Consider the following 17,333-nt stretch of genomic DNA (forward strand, 5'->3'; position numbering starts at 1 on the left):
TCCATACAAAACCATGCCTGAGCATGCAGGTGTTTGCAGTGTAAACACCAATCCAAACAAAAGCCTATTGTGATTTCCTGTACCAAGGCACAGCTCAAAACAGGGGGTCACTATCTGGGGGATATTCAAGGTTGTAATTTTGTTGTGTCCATAGCTCTTGTAACATGCTCTGTTTGGCAGGTCCTCATTTTGAGCTGCCAGTTTTGAGAACAGTTTGTAAAGATGGCGTGATGATTGTCCTGAATGAGTCCCTGGACATGACAAGAACTCAGTTTACTTTTGGTGGCGCTAACATTGGTTTGCTGGGCTCCTTTCATGCTTCTGGCATAGGTGACACCTGTTACTTGCTGCTTGGAAGGGAATGTGAAGATCAGCTTTACCCAACTATTGGTTGTCTGGTTGGAGTGATAACTGGAGATCTCTACTTCAAAATTCAGGCAGTCTTTGCAGCAGGTCGGTGATACCTTCTTGCCTTCCAGCTCATTGCAGGAGCAGCCCAGTGAGGTTCTCATAAATTACAACTGGATTTACTGAATAGACATGCTGTTTCCTTCTAGCAGTACATTCCACAGTAGACTATTCTTGTATAGAGTGGTGCAGTATCTGGTTTACCACCATTAGCTTTGTATGAGGTGAAGGAGCCTGTGTTTACTACCAAATGAAAGGAGAGCATACACAATTCTCCTTTTAATTAAGCTTAGCCTTATAAACTATGAAAAGGGTTTTATACTAAGGCCAAAGTTTTATTGTCAGGCAAGCAGGCTTCTGTTGTGCATACTGCCAAGGAGAGATAACAGGGCTCTTGTACTTCAGAAATTTGTCCTGCCAAGTGAGCGTCAGGTTTGTCTAAAACATACCCAGCATGTGCTGCCAGCCAGAGCAGGTTTGAACTTACAATGATTTTTCTCATTAAATCTGCAGGCAGTGAATGTACATTGATGGGTTCTTCCTCTGGTTATAGAAGACCCAAACAGGGACCTTCCAAACAAGGCTCAAATGAAAATTTTCAAATGAGAATGCATCTATCCATCCTGCCCTTACGGTAGTTTGGGCAGTGAGAAGGGCGTCTGTAGCCAGCTTGTGGTGTCACTCCTACCTTTTTGTCTGCATCAGTGGAACTGGGTGTTCATTAGGAACAATCATGAGGCAACTGCAATGGAGAAACTAAAATCCAATTGTAAGCCATGTGATGTCAGAGGAGACTTATCTTACGTCTTAGTCCTTAGTCTTACATAATAAAGTTGATTCCTTTGTTTAGATTTAACAGTGAGGGGATCTTTGCACTCCCAAAAGAAAACAGGAAAACAATAGGAGAAAGGAATTTCAGAGGGAGAAAAATCTGATAATTTTGATGATAAGAAAGAAATTCTCATCAATTCATAAAATCTACAGCATAAAAGATAGAGTTCCTTTTTCCCTCCCCCCCTTTTTTTTTTTTTTTTTTTTTTCTGCTATGAATAACATTTTTGTGTGTTGAAATGAGCTTAAGTCTAAGTTTGGGAGTGTGACCTCCCCTCTTTCCACCACTAGTCTAAACAGCCCTGAAATGCAAAGGATTTTTGATGTAAATTCAAAATTCCCTTTTTGGGTCTATATCCTTCATGAAGATAAATTAACCCTTAAAGAAACCTGAAGTTTTGCAAAGTTTTGACAAAAAAATTTATAATCATTGCTGGTAATGATGTTGGCATTTTTCATTTCAGGACAACTCCTTGCTTAATGTTTATTTCAATTTCCTTGTACAGCAGTGGTAGTACTGCCTGTTTGTGGACCTCAGAATCTGGCTCCAACACAGATAATCTCAGTTTCTCCAAACCTAAAAATAAATAAGAAGTTAATGTGCTTTGTTTTGTAGGTTTTTTTAATATATATTAATAAAATATTATACATGGGGGAAAAGAATGCATTACTTTATCAATAGCTTTAATTTTCTAATGAAAAGTAATAATATAGTAATCTCTTCAAATAAGCAATAACTTCTCAGGACCTGAGGTGCTGATTATCCTGACGTAACTAATAGCTAAGAAACTATCTGGAGTAGCAGAACCCGGAAATATGCACAATGCAGCCTGTTTTATCAGTCCAGCTATTTTACCCTCCTTCTCAATCAGTTCTTGCGGTTTCTTTAAAGATGATGGGTACATTAGGTCCAAAAATCCTGCAGTCCTCCACTAGGAGGCTTTAAATGTTATTTTTAGGGCAATTAAATGTAAAAGAATAGTTCTATACTAGGTCTGCACTCTAAGGGTCTGCAGACTTACCTTCATCACACATAGATCATGGAATCATATCTCTCATTTTCACAGTTAGAAAAGTTTTAAGAATAGATGAGAATAAAAAAGTAATAGAGTAGTAAGTCTTGAAGGTATAGCTTAAAGAGAACTAGCACTAATTACCTTCAGCAAAGGAATCAGCAAAGTGAAGGCCTATCTGCAGAACAACCTTAAAGAGAAGCTACATGGTCATAATCTTTCTTATGATATCAGAAGGGTGGTAAAATGGATTAGAAAATAAATCTGATGCTCTGGCAGAGACAAAATATTTCACCAAAACCCAGAAAGAGTCAGAAGTCTCATTTTGGTGTTAGAACATATTAAAAAATTCCAATTCAATCTTCAAGGCTTGGTTGAAGTGAGTTTGAGCTAGTAGTGCCAAGTAATTCCTTTCAGTAAGACAAGTGGCTGGAATGGTGATGTGGTCCCTGACCCCCTGATCCAAGTGTTCATGCAGTCATTAGCAAGGGAAGAGCCTAGCCTGTGAGCAATTTGGACTTTATGTGAGCCACTACTGTTCACTTAACTTCTGGGCTTGTGACTTGACTGTAATCCCTCTTCCAAAAAAGCTCAGATGAACTGCGTCTTGGTGGGAATATCCCTTTGGCTCCTACACGGAGAATGGGAGCACTTGGGCATCTGGTTGACTTAGGTCATAGCAATTTCCAATAGCCTGAAAAGTAAGGAAAACAGACCACTGGAAATAGGAAAGGATCTGGGAAGCTGGGTCCCAAATGATTTGCACAGAGGATGAGGAAAAAATTGAACTACTCTCTGGCTTTATCCTGCAGGAAGGGAAGGTTAACAATACTGTGGGAGTTCAAAGAATTCCATCCAGATGCAAAGCTGCCTGGGCGTGTTATCCCACAACACCAGAAAGTTCATAATATCTTATTTATTCCATCACAGGAGCGAGGACACAAAGATGTCTTTGAGGAGGAACCTATTGCACACGCATTTTTGGACTTGTCACCCAAAAAAATAAGCTCACACCGAGGGCTGGCTGATTGGTTTATCTAGTCCAAATGAAGTGTGATAGGTAAGTAATCAGGCTCAATGTATGTATGCTGTGTTAGTGGCACATCAGGAGTGAAATGTGGAAGAAAAAGGAATGCAGAGATTTTTGAAGATAAGATTACCTAAATCCTGCCTTAAAGCAAGACATGCGGCTCCCGGCTCTTATCTTCATGAAGGATCTGTCTGCAGATCAAAGAAACAAAATCAGGCTACAGCTTCTTTTTTTCAAGATAAGCCAATTTTTCACTGCCTCTCCTCTAACTAGCACTGGCATGCTGTACACTGCTTGCTTTTGTGTTTGCTTATCAAAAGGTATCATGAGATAATTAATGCATATAAGCTAGAGCTTTCCAGGAGAAAGAAGTTTTCCTTTATTTTCAGATCTTAATATCCCGAAGTTTTGTTCCATGTCCGTTCTGAGAACTTTACAGATCAACTTTTCATGGGTAGCTGAAGGACACCACAGCAAGCACAGCCTTCTATTTAATCTATTTCTCACTGCGGCAAATTACAAACTAAAATCTTCCCTGTGTATTTAATCTAATATAAATCTTAAAATACAATTGAGGGAAAGGATGTAATACATAATTTGAAGCTAATCCATTAACCTATAGGTTAATAGCATTCATACCCTTAAAAAAAGGAAATTCTGAGAACTAAATAACACCTTTGTAATATTAGCTCTCTATAGACAGGTCTTGCGAAACAGCAGAGTACTTTTCAAAGGAAAAGATGGAAAGCCCTCTGAAAACATTGTGTCTGCGCCGACTCCTGTACCAAATCCTTTCCAGCGCTAGGGGCAGACCTGGAGCCCTTTTAGCTCCTGGTACCAGGGGAGTTCACCTTCTTCCTTCTGTCCGTTTTGTACGAATGTGAGTCTTGCAAGCTCCTTCTCCTCCATAAAACTCTTCCTCTTGAAACAGGGCACAGCCTTCCTTTCACTAATTTCACTTTTATTTCAGTAAGCTGTCCCACCTCACAAATGCATGAATTTTGCCAAGGGAGCAGTTAGGACTAGGCACGGCCAGACTAACAAGGTGGTTACGCCCTCTGAGTGCATCAGAGTGGAGAAAGCAGGGATAAAGGCAGAATACTCTGTTTCTACTGTTCAGCAAGCAGTATATGATTAAAAAAAGAAAAAGAAAAAAAAATTAATTCTTGATCAGGAGTCAAAGAAGAATCAAACCTAATGTATTTAAACAGGGGTTTCATAAATGTAACAGCTTGATTTTTAATAATGGAACTCAGGACAGGATTATCCCTCCTGCCAGGATGAAGTCCTCTAAGCAGGGCTCAGTTTCTCAGTGTAAGAGCTCCTTGTTCTCTCTACGAGTGGCTTCTTAGTCTCAAAAACAAAATCAGCACTGTGGTTTTCAAAATACTGACTGGAATGAGATGCAAACAGGAAGAGTGCAGAGAGGGTGAGGTACATGCATGCAAATGTACAACCACAGCATACCCAGCTCAGTATGCTTATGGATGCCAAATTAACAGCAAAATTGCATTTAAATGAAAATGTTGCAGCCACTCCATTAGGGAACAGATAGAATTTTCTTCTGTGTTGCAACTGCAGACGGTGTCCCTTTAAATCAACGTTATTTTTATTATTATTAGTACTTTTCCTGCCTTTTACTTCCAACAAGTCTGGCTGTAGTCTCATTGCCAATGGAATATCTGAGGGTGAGTGCTGCAGCTTTTTTAGTTTTTACTTTAATATTTTCAAAGGGGGGTTCACTGGAATAAATGACAGTTAGAATATACTGAGGTTCTCACGGGCTAAATCCATCTTCATTCAGAAAGAAGATTTCCTGTATGCTGTGCTTGACAAACATATTACACTAAATCAGTACTTTGATCCCACCCAAATTCCAATACCACTGTGCATACTTTGTCTGTCTTACTTTATGAATCACTCAATAAAACACACCCAGTTTAAGATATTATTGGCAATGCTACAATGTATGTACATTAAATCTCATTTTAAACAGAAACCTTGGAACCTGGAATGTTTCCAGTGCTTGAATCCAAGAAGAATTTGAAATGCATAATGTAAAGCTTCTTAATATACCTGACACCCTTCAACTGTTCCCACAGTTAAAAAATATGACAGCTTACATTTGTACCTCAACCAGGCACCCAGGAGGTCAAGCCCTATATGATGGTAAAAGAAAAGGAAATAATCATTTTTATATCAAGTGAGCAAAGCTGATTTGAAAATTATTTTAAGAATCAGCCTAGTCAGGAGCTGCTTTAGAGCTATAATTGCTCTTTCACATCTTAGCTAATTTAATTAAACAAGGAAATTATTTTTGGACTAGACAGGTCTTTAAACTTTTGGTACCTTCTATTACAAACCATCTTGCCCTGTATGTAGTCAGATTTCTTAACTCATACTTTATCACAGTCTTCTTCAGAAATTATGCATGGGGTTTTGTGTGTATTTGTATCCCCCATAGTTCTGTGTACATTTATTTCAGATAAAAAAACTTAATTCTTTGGATTCCCTCCCAGTTCAATAGCTGAAAATTTCAGTGTAGGAACCAGCACACGTCAAGAACCATCATTGAGTTCTTCTCTTTATTTTGGGTAGCTTTTTGGTGGTTGTTTCCTCTGTTATATAATTCTTTCCTCATAGTCTGTTATCCTTTTCTAACATTGCACAAAAGATAAGCATTGAGTCTTTTTGGATATTGTCAGCCTTCACTTTGAGAGGAACAACAGTTTCAGTTTTAATTAATTCTTCAGTGAAAGGACCTCTGCTATATTTTGCATATATTTGACAGGTCTCCAAGTGTTGTGCCACAGTCTGTCCGTACCTCTGTCTGGGCTCAGTGCTACACGAAGTGTAATTACACAGTTGCTGATTGAGGTGGACCAGAAGCAGAATGAGCTCACATCAGAAGACTGAACAAGCACACACATCTGAAGGCTGCCTCCTCCAGAGGTCTAAAATACACGTGTGTAACTGACCCTGAAATTCAGTGCTCTTCCTCCAAGAGCCAGGGTTATCTAAACAAAGGGTTCTTAGGAAGTAACCTCTTGACTTCTCCACCCCTCACATTTTTAAGGATTGACAGGTCCTAGCACTTGCACAGACCAGGATAACAAGCCGTGTCCCACAACAATCATTCTCCTGACATGCTTCCCACTGGCACCTACCACCCTTCAGATCAGCAAAAAAAGAGCTTGTCTGCCTGCATAGGCATGTACCCAGTCCTCCCTGACTAAATGGATTACACACTTGCTGGCTGAATAGGGTGCCAAGAAGACTTCCAGCCAGCTCGTATTCATGTGGGTTATGAAAGAGTGCTACTCCTGAGTCCAACCTAAGTTCAGTTAAAATATGACAAAGGCCTTACAGACAAGGTGCCAGACTCCATTTTTGCCAGGATTTTGGGTTTTTTTCTGTTTTATTTTGGAAAAATGCAATGTTAGTATAAGAAAATAAGCAAGAAGGTTAAAAAACTGCCAATGAGAGCAGAATGAAATGTACTGTATACAGCAGCTTGCTGAGAGGAGTTTGGAATGGAAGAAAGTGGGGAGAGCTGGTGCTGAAGTAAGAAGAGAAAGGATCTTAGGAAGGGACCAGTTGGAGGAATGTGAAACTCATGGAAAAGAAGGTTTGGGAGTAGTAATAATTCAGCTCCATTTGTCCCTTTGAGATAGGTTCTGGGATTTTGGTAACTCATCTCTGGTTCAGAAGAATGCGAGCCATCAGCTTACATGTGCCAATATCTAAGTAGATCTAACAAGATGCAAATTTAAACTCAGTAGACCAGGAAGCAAAGGAGTGAATAAATGCAAATATATTAATATGAATATTGGGTTAGGTATTTCCAGGCAGGGACTAGTTGGGTGGGGAGGGGAGACTGCGTGGGCTGAGGAAAGGCTGGAGAGCCTGGCTGGCCCAAGGGCTAATCTAACAGGGAGGGTCTGGCCTGGCATACAACTGAGCTGGCACAGTAGGAACCATGCATTAGATTGCTACTGTCATATATGTAATGGCACCAGGTAGCAAAAAATACCACAGAAGATTTTTTTGTGTGTGTATTTTATTTTATGCACTAATTGTCATCTCAGGCCTCAAGCAGTATCAAGCACATCACTTTGCTTCTTTTGTTCTCTGTTTCTTTACCTGTAAGATGACAGTAATTTATTTCCTTTCAAAATGATTTGGAGATCTAGGATGAAAGGTTGGGAGATAAATGTATCTACTACAATGGTATCCCAGCTGCACATATAGGTGGTTGCTGGAATTTCTTGAAATAGCCAAAATTCACTCTTTTTTTTCTTCTATCAAAGCAAACAATACCAAAATAACAAAACAAACACAAACAAACAAATGCTTCCCTCTCCCCCCCCACCAAAAAATAATCAACAAATTTTTCCCCCCAGGCAATTCAGTGAGGAGAAGATTCAGTTTCTTGTTGCTCAGTCTTGTTCCCTTCTGATACGACAGTGAGCTAGACACCTCTGAGAACCAGGAAATCCAGAGCTAAGGTACAACCTGAACTCTGCATTGTTTGATCAGTGATTCAGTCTTCCTGTAACACACATATGCATGACACCGTGGCTCCTGAAGCAGAACATCTCAGAGCTGCAGCACTTTAAGTGCTCTTAAAGGAAAATTTTCTTTTAAGTGCTCTTAAAGGAAGACCTGTGTTCAGGTGAGGGCTACAAAATGAGGAATCCTGCACATATGCTGCAGTCAAACTCTGAGACCCATCTCCTCGAAACAGCCCCTGATGCAGCAATTCTTTGTGCTCTTTCACCAACTTCAGCACCTGAAAGGTCAGATACAGACAGACTTTCACTTCATTGCTATTGCGATGACAGACCCCACTTTCTTTGCTCTTTGGCCAAAGGAGTTGTGAATACCACCACTGGTCATGGTCTGAATTGAAAAATGAGGCACCAGGACTTGTCTCCTGACTTGCATGCCTCTCTTGCTTTTGCCCACACAGCTGCCATCTCCACATCACCAGTGCAAGAGGTTTACTTGAAAATTAATGGCAAAAGCCACTGCAAGCTCCAGGTACAACCTTAATTCCGCACTGGGATGTACCTCAGGTGGGTATTTCCTAGTTTTAAGAGGTTTGAGCATCACTTGAACTTGCCACAGAATTTGCTGCTGACCTGGAATGACATGAGGAACCCACAAGGCAAACTTTATATTAACCAGGCTCTTTCTCAGCAAATTTAGGTGTTAATTTATTCATGGTTGGCATATTGTGTGTTTAAATCCTTCTGCAAGGATTTGAGAGAGACAATTTGCTTCTCTGAGAGCAGCAGTAGCTGAACTTTAATGCTAAAGTCACCAGGTTTGCCAATAGTCACCAGCTCAGACTCTTGCCCAGGAAACAGCAAAAATTAAACTGAGTGATGCACAGTTAAAAACTTTTGCAACCACATGGAGTACAGATATATAAAAAAACCCAACCCAAAACAAACAAAACTCCACCCCTCTTCAGTATTTTTATTGGAGGGGGAAAAAAGAACAGGAGTAGGTAAGGGAAGAAGAGAAGGAAAACGGAAAGGAGAAGAAAGGAAACATTCTATGAGGAACACCTCTTTTTAGCAGAAATGCTTTACTATATTTTCAAATGCAAATTGACTTAAATCCTAGACTTCAGCACTGGGTTTTCACATGTATCTATACATATTAAAGCTATGTGTGTGCTTCTGTATGTATATATATATTAATCTGTATATTTACTTATGGGCCAAATTTGGTTAAACACTCTGTAAAGAACAAAGCAATGGTCCAGAAAACAAAGAGTGAATGGTTGAACCATCAAGGACAACACATGCAGGCAGACAGAATCCTGGGGGTGGCCAAGAAGACTATGAGTCAGGATTACTCAAGAGGATAAGCAGTAGCCTTGGTGCACCAGCAGTCTAACCCTGATCCATTTCTTGATAGGCTTCACAGGAAAAGAGTTTCACAGAGGAATCCAAAGGAAGACAGAGAGATGGCTGCAGATATTTATGGGAAGCTTGTCCCAAACATGAAGGTAGCCTGGGAGGAATGCAAAGCAAGTTAATATATGGACATTGAAAGCTGACACTATCTGATCAGACCTGCTTCTTCAAGCAAATGAGCAAAAATAGATAATAGTACCTTAGATAATAAATAAAATAACATGGGTGAGTTCCATGTGCAGCAGTGTTTTTGAGCCTGAGGTCCTTAGACCCAGAACAGTTTTAAATGAAAAGATGTCACCAATCAAACTACAGAGTAACTTGTTGCAAGTATGTCTCAGTGGATGTCGGGTATCTTGTGTTTAACGTGCAAGTTTGGAAGGATTTATGTAGTACTTTATGTAAATACTACACTTTTACTTTATGGAAATGTCTTGCTGATTGCTATGAACTTTTTCGAGATACATCCTGGAGATTACAATGCAGGTGTCTTTTATCATGTGCAAAGGATCATGTCAAGGAGTCTTCCATTTGTATCTTCCATCCCTAGGCTGAAGCAGTGGTGTAATGTTTGTAGTGTGTTTTTTCCATGAGATAGAGTGTGAGAATGTGAGTTTATCATTTTGCAGTTCTTTACTTCCTGGTTCCTGTAAGGGTACTTAAGCTGACTATGAGAACTCCAGCACAAAATCTGCTAGAATGTTTTGGTAGGTGTTATATTACTTGCTCCTTAACAGGTCTCATCTAACAAAACAAGGCTGTAATGAAAATTTTCTTCCATAATTAGGTGTGCTGGTTTGGAACGGCCACTCATGTGCAAGAGTCAGCATCTATCCTACACTTACAAAGTTCTATATCTGCCTCATCCTTGACCAGTGGCAGGGAATCTTATCATCAACTTGAACTTTGGATCAGACCCTGAAGGGCCCTCTGGATTTACTGAGGCCAACAAGTTTAGAAGTACCTGGTTGCTTATTCATTAAATGGGATTTTTCATTGCGTGTTGGCATTAACCCTTTTTTGTTTGTTTGTTTGTTTGAAATTATTTTCCCCCTATCATGAGTGTTGTCACTGTATGAGCCAAAGGTTTTGCCAGAGTTCCTGCTCCTTTCCTGATGGCTGCTAGTGATGGTGCTGGACCCAACTGTGCCTGAGGAGCAAAGTCTGATGTTCTAGAGGTAACACCAAGCACAAAATCCCCTGCAATTCCTGAACAATTATAATTTATAGCACACTGATCCTTGTTATCTGTGCTATGTAAATACCACATCGCCTTGCCTGCAGAGAAAGAACCAACAACCACTGAAGATCACAAGCCCATAGGAAGATCCAAAATTAATTTATATGATCCTACGTTCAGTATGACTGCTTGCAATTGTCATTGCTTTATTCAATAAATTATACTTCCTCTCTTTAAACAAATACACACATAGAAATTTTTAAAAAATCCTAAATACTCTAGAGGCAATTATGGAGCAATAATTAATTTATGATAATTAACACTATTAATACATTTTTAGGAGCACTAATTCGGGTCATTGTATACCCAGTTCTCATAGATGTATCTCATTAAGTTCTCCTTATGATGATAACCCTAATAATGCTTAAGGTAGCTTTGATGGTCTCAGACCACAGGCTTGTGAGCATTAATGCCTTTTCCTAAATGGTTGGAAAAAGGAGTCAGACCCCTTGATTCATTCAGTAAAATGAAGTGCATCAAATTTTAGTTGTGAGAGAGATTCTTAGATTCACTTCTAATGAATTCAGTAGGAGCAAAACTGGTTGTGGGGAATGATGCAGAGGAGATGTGAGAAAACTTCCTGGAAATAACTTGCAGTAATAAAGATAATAAAATGAGGTCTTGAAGTACACCTCATTTTTCTATTCTAAGTCTATTGCTATCACATTCAGCATTACCAGAGATTTGTGATGTCAAATATTTCCCCTGAATCCCTTCGTAAATTACACTGGCAGAGAATAGCACGGTTCATACAACTTAGTCATGGTGAATTTACTTGATTTACTCAGATTTTGAGATTATATATCTGAGTGAAAGAAAATGTTAGATTATCAGTATCCAGTAGGCCCTAGTGGCTCATCCAAAGATTGAACAGGTGTCAAATAGGACAGAGCTTGTTCTACAGGATTGTAAGGAAAGGGATGTATGGATTTTGAAAGAAGATTACACATTTTCATTCACCATGGCAAAGAGAATGAATTACTATGGAGATTTAATCCTTGTACAATTCACCAAATAAAACCAAAAATTGTTAAAAAGCAGCTTACAAGACATACTATCAAACACACAGTTAAAAATAGTGCTAATAAAATTGAATATTTTTTTGCAAGCAAAAAACATTTCATTTTGCTTTTCTGTGTATTAACAACTTCATCAATTATTATGGAGGTTTAAAACAAGACTGTGGAAGACTCAGGTAATATACCCAGGTAGCACTAGTACCAGTAATGGTCCTTTCCTCTATCAAGTGCCCTGGTTATCAACTGAACAGAAAATTTGTTTCATCCAACACTTTTAATATTGCAATTCACAGTGGAAAAAAATCTATTGGAACAGTTGAAATGAGAACCATCAGCAGGGACCAAAAGGTACAGCCAAAAAAAGCAGAAAACCATGTGTACCTTTGTGTCTATGTACACCTAAGCTGCCTGTTTTTAAAGCAGAAGTCGGAAGGCACAGCGGGCAGTGGGGCAATATCCTGCGTGTTTAAGCCATGGGATCCCAGCTGCAGAAACCTGGCAATTCACATGAGGATGCTTGCGGGCAACACAGTGGTGGTGGGTGGTGGCACGGCTGCCCGTCACAGAACCATTAGGGTTGGAAGGGACCTCTGGAGATCATCTGGTCCAAACCCCCCGCCAAGGCAAGGTCTCCTAGAGCAGGTGAGGCAGGAACACATCCAGCTGGGGTTTGAATGTCTCCAGAGAGGGAGACTCCATGACCTCCCAGGACACCTCGTTCCACTGTTCTGCCACGCTCAGCGTGAAGTTCTTCCTCATGTAGAGGTGAAACTTCTTGTGTTTTAGTTTATGGCCAATGCTCCTCATCCTGTCACTGGGAACCACCAAAAAGAGTCTGGAACCATCTTCTTACCTCCATGACCTCCCAGGACACCTCGTTCCACTGTTCTGCCACGCTCAGCGTGAAGTTCTTCCTCATGTAGAGGTGAAACTTCTTGTGTTTTAGTTTATGGCCATTGCTCCTCATCCTGTCACTGGGAACCGCCGAAAAGAGTCTGGAACCATCTTCTTACCACCCACTTTTAGATATTTATATGCATTAATGAGAACCCCCCTCAGTCTTCTTTTTTAGACCAAACATTGCCCAGCTCCCTCAGCCTCTCCTATGAGAGAGGCTCCAGACTCCCAATAATCTTTGTGGCCCTCCACTGAACCCTCTCTAGTTCTTTCTTGTACTTGTCTTTCTTGTACCGAGGAGCCCAGAACTGGACACAGTACTGCAGATGTGGCCCCATCAGTGCCAAGCCGAGGAGGATAACCTCTCTGCTGGCCACACTCTGGTAGGTCACGGAGCCTTCCTCCCCAGGTAACCCCACGGCGTTACGGCGCCTGGAAGCGACCCCACGGTGACCACGGCGAGGAGCTCCTTCGGGACCCTTCCTGCAAGTGACCCCGCAAACTTCACGGCAGGGGAAGAAGCTCCGTGGCCTCGCCTCAGCCCGTCGGCGGGCGGCAGGAGGAGCCCGAGCCCCGAGCTGGCGGAGGAGCGTGTAGCACAGGTGAGCGGGCCGGGCCGTATGGCCGAGCCCGGGCGCTCCCCAGCCCCAGGACCAGCCCGGGCGGCTCCGGCCGTGAGTCAGAGCGCGGCGAGGGGAGGCGCGGCCGCCTCAGCGAGCGAGCGCCGAGCGAGCGAGAGCAGCTCCGCGGGGCGGAGGCGGGGGCAGCGTGTCCGGCCCAGACCCCTCCTCCCGCCTTCCTCCGCCCGCTCCCTCCTCCTCCCTCCCTCCCTGCGCGGCTCTCCCGGGGACGCGGAGAGGCGCCGCCGGGCCCGGGGCCTGGACCATACGGGTGCCCGCCCTCTCCCACCGCCGCTCCCACCGCCCGGCCGCGGGCTGGATGTAGCCGGGCGCCCCGCGGGGGCTGCAGCAGCAAGATGGCGGGTAGGCATCGCCCCCCTCCCCCTTCCCGCACACGCCGCCTCCCCGGCGAGGCGCCAGCCCTCCCTCCTCTATCCCCCCTCCTTCTCCTCTCCCCCGCCCCGGCTTCGGGAGCGCTGCCCGCCGCTGTCCGGGCTCGGAACGCAGGGGCTGCGGGGCGGGTCGCGTCGGGGGGGCGCAGCCCGCGGGCGGGGCAGGGTCACGCGTGGCACGGAGGGTCGGCGGGCGCAGTGGCACATGGTGCGTGTGTGTGTGTGTCTCCCCCACCGCAGATCTGTCACTGCTCCAGGAGGACCTGCAGGAGGAGATCGACGGATGTGAGTGGGGACGGGGGGGGGAGCGGCGGGGCGGCTTTCGGGCGAGGAAGTGGCTTCCGCGGGGGAGCGCCCAGGGTGCATTGTGGGAGGCGGCGGCGGGGAGGAGGAGGAGGAGGAGGAGGAAGCAGCCATGGCCATGCTCCCCGCTTCCCGGTGTCCATGACCCGGTCCCGGTCGCGCGTGGGGCTGCGCCGGGCGGTCCCGCGGGGTGCGTTGGGCGGCGGGCGGGGCGGGGGCGCCGTTAGCGGCCGCCCCGGAGGGAGCGAGGGAGGGGGGGAAGGAGGGATGGAAGCCGGGGAGGCTCTGCCTGCGGGGCGGCGTCCCCTCATGGCCCGGGCATGGCAGGGCGCCGGCGGGGAGGAGCAGGAGGTGGCTAAGGCTGCTGCATCTGCAGCAGCGTGTGGGTTGCTCGTTCCTTTTATATCTCTGTGTTTTGTATATATATATATATATATTTTTTTTTTTTTTTCCTGTGTCCCCCATCCTTCCCCCTCCTCCACCCCTCCCTCTCAGGCTCCCTCTTCCTTGTGAAGGGTCTGGAGCACATGCCCTGTGAGGAGCGGCTGTGGGAGCTGGGGTGCTTAGGCTGGAGAAAAGAGACTCAAGGAGGGACCGTGCTGCTCTTTACAGCTACCTGAGCGGGGGCTGTCCCCGGGTGGGGGTCGGTCTCTTCTCCCAGGCAACCAGCGATAGGAGAGAGGCCATGGCCTCAGGCTGCGCCAGCGGAGGTTCAGGCTGGACACCAGGAGGGATTTGTTCTCAGAAAGGGTGCTTAGATATTGGAATTGACTGGCCAGGAGGCGGTGGAGTCACTGTCCCCGGAGGTGCTTAAGGCGAGCGGATGTGGCGCTCAGTGGCGTGGTCCAGTTGGCAGGGTGGCATTTGGTCACAGGTTGGAGAGACGATCTCAGAAGACTTTTCACACCTGATTCTGTGAGTCCTGACCCCGCTGGAGAGATCTGTGGAGAAGAGTTAATGTCAGGGTACAAAGTCACAGAATTGTGTCTGGGGTGGCGCAAAATTGGTACTAACTCGGGGCTGAGAAGCCTTAGCATGGCAGACTGAGATGCTTACTCAGGTGAGAATGTGTCTGTTGATCGTGTCAATACTGAGGGAGCTTCTTGGATGCAGAGGAGGATGAATTTTGGGTGGAAAGTGAAAATGGAAGTAGAGGCAAGCGCCTGCCGGACCCCCTGGTGTTGTGTGCTGTGCAGTCTGCAGGGCATCCTCTCACCAGGGCTGGAGTGCAGGGAAAAAACCTTGTGTTTTGTGGCTTACATTTTTAGAGGAGAGCTATTTAAACTTTTCGGGATTTAACTGATACATCTTCTTTTTCACTTTTGTCAGCTGATATTTAGAAGGCTTGTATTGTGCTTTGCCTGGCACAAAGAGAGAGCCTTTCCCTCAGGCTTTTTTTTTTTTTTTTTTTTTTTTTAAATTCAGTGTGATAAGTCGCTGTTTGAAAACTCTCTGTGATTACAGAGGACTTTTTCAGAAGGGACACACTTAAGAAACAAAAAGTGCGTTCTTAAGTTTCCACTTAGATTATGTTTTTAGTTGACTGTAAGACAGGAATTGAAATTATCTGTAGTCATTGGAGGGGTGACAGAAGCTGTAGGTTCCTGGTGCTGGTCTTAATGTTATGGTCTTCAAAAATGGAAAAAAAAAATGCTTGGAGATATGACTCAGTCCAGATGAGAGCATCCTGAAGGCAGAAACCATAGAAATATAAAGATTTGAAACCTCATTAAAAATTACTGAGGTTTTGATGGAAGTAGATAAAAGCAAATGTCTCAAACTTATGCATGGTATTTTTGGAGGAAAAAACCAGGACTCTGTATGAATCAATATGTCCTGTTTGGATGTAGTTCAGTCACACAGTGGCTTTTATGGTTCTAAATTTTACATGGTGTTGTTCTTGGGTGGTGTCTGTGTGCCAAAGAAAAATAATACAGATCAAGGAGACTGTACATATCTAGTTAAAAGTACTGTTTCTTGTGCAGTACTATTTGAAATAGCTGAGTTATGTACCCATACACGACATGTTTTACACAATTATGGAAGTGTTTCCAATTGGTTGGTTGCACTTATGAAAGAGACAATTAAAAAATAAGACACAAAGTTGCAACTCCTGCCTGAACCCCACCCTACACTATCCCTCTGTTGTAAATATTTCAAATGTTTGCAGCTCTTTCAAGTAGCAGAGTTAGACACTGGTTTAGGGGTGTATTACTGAAGTAGTAGAATGCAATAGTGATAAAACTGGAAGTGCTGGCAGCTTTTATGTCTGTGTGATTCTGCCAGCTGCATTCTTGTTAAAAGTGTGCTAGGCTATACTTAAAGACAAATAAGAGAGAAATACTTGCAGGCATACCTGTAGTCCTGGTTGTATAATTTAGGAGGAGGAATCAGATAAATGTAAAATAGTCTGATTGATTGACTTGCTATTTTGAAAAGTGAACTATGTTTTCAGTAAATTTTTGGGCTTTTAACTGATCTGATATCAAGCAAATAGCAAGACATGTGTGAGGGTGTGCTGGAGAAATCAGGAGTGTTTAAAACTGGATGCGTGTGTCAAGGTCTGGTTTGGACATCTGAAGCTGAGTCTCTGTTCATATGGCTCAGAACATTTCACTAGATTAGGTATTCATCTGTAGCTCATCAGTGGGCCTAGGTTTGAGTCTGAATCATGAAAGTTTGTTGTTGTATTGTTTTGGTTTTTCCCTTTGGTAATGAGAATTTCCAGTGTTTCCTACTGAAGAAGGAATCATTAAGGTGACTTAAGAGCTACCTTTTGTTGGTAATGTTCTAAAGCAATGGGAGAAAGTCCTGGACCTGAGCAAACAACCATGCACAGTTCCTGCTGAAAGTAATGAACCAAGCATCTGTGCATCTTTTAGACAGGCAGAGTGAAGAACAGCTGCTTTATGATCTTTGTCTTTTAAGGTTTCTGGAGTAAAGTGTTTTACTGGAAAGTTGGAGTTTAATCAACAACTTGTACAACTGTACAGTTTGTTCTTCTCATTCATTATGCTAGCTTGTTGGAAGCTAATTAACCTGAAATATAGAACAGTAAAATATTATCTCTTTGGAGTACTGTTTTAATAGCTGCTCGTGAAACAAAGTTTACCTTTTCTCTGAAGAAAACTTGATAAGTATTTAGGTTAATGAAACATTCTTAGATTTCAACAGGGAGCAGTAAATCTGCTGTTGGAATAGTGGAGACCTTCAGAATATATGCTGTGGAAGGCATCTATTTAAAAAAAAAAACAAAAAAAACCTTCCTTTTGTTGATTTGTTTAAGAAGTCAGAGATTAAACAAGAGCTTTTCTAAGAAAGGCTTTCAGAGAGTGGTTGATAAACCAGCTGGATTGACTTTTAAATAATTAATTTCAGCTTTGGTTTGCATTTCTATTTTGAAAGCTTCGTATTATTTTTCTGCTCTTGGTTGCTTGGTAACCACTAGAAAGCTCTGATTTTTTTTTTTCTTGAGGTGAATGCATACTTTACACCTGGTACATTAAACAGATGATTGCTTTAAGTATTTACATAGCTTGCAAATGAAATGGCATTTCAGTATTTTGATTTTAGCTGATATTTCACTTCTGTAAATACAGCTCCTGATGTCAAAGGCTGCAATAATAATTGAAAAAATTCTGGTTCTTCCA

The 17,333-nt window shown here is 42.9% G+C and overlaps 1 protein-coding gene across 6 annotated transcripts in view; it reads left to right on the top strand.

Annotated features, from left to right (window-relative positions):
- The first annotated feature begins 12,867 nt into the window (after positions 1-12,867).
- PPP4R1 (protein phosphatase 4 regulatory subunit 1) overlaps positions 12,868-17,333 on the top strand; it is a 63,393-nt gene continuing 58,927 nt past the window's right edge. For 2 of the 6 annotated variants that reach the window (XM_041399338.1, XM_041399341.1), the window contains exons 1-2: positions 12,868-13,351; positions 13,621-13,665. In XM_041399338.1, coding sequence (XP_041255272.1) covers positions 13,345-13,351; positions 13,621-13,665 — 52 coding nt within the window. In that variant the 5' untranslated portion in view covers positions 12,868-13,344. Of the gene's footprint in view, positions 13,352-13,620; positions 13,666-13,778; positions 13,874-17,333 lie in introns of those variants that run through there. The other 4 variants (XM_041399340.1, XM_041399344.1, XM_041399339.1 and 1 more) reach the window with 3 other exon arrangements.

The sequence above is a fragment of the Onychostruthus taczanowskii genome, unplaced genomic scaffold (assembly GCF_017590055.1).
Source record: "Onychostruthus taczanowskii isolate IOZ18803 unplaced genomic scaffold, ASM1759005v1 scaffold16, whole genome shotgun sequence".
NCBI classification, from domain to species: domain Eukaryota; kingdom Metazoa; phylum Chordata; class Aves; order Passeriformes; family Passeridae; genus Onychostruthus; species Onychostruthus taczanowskii.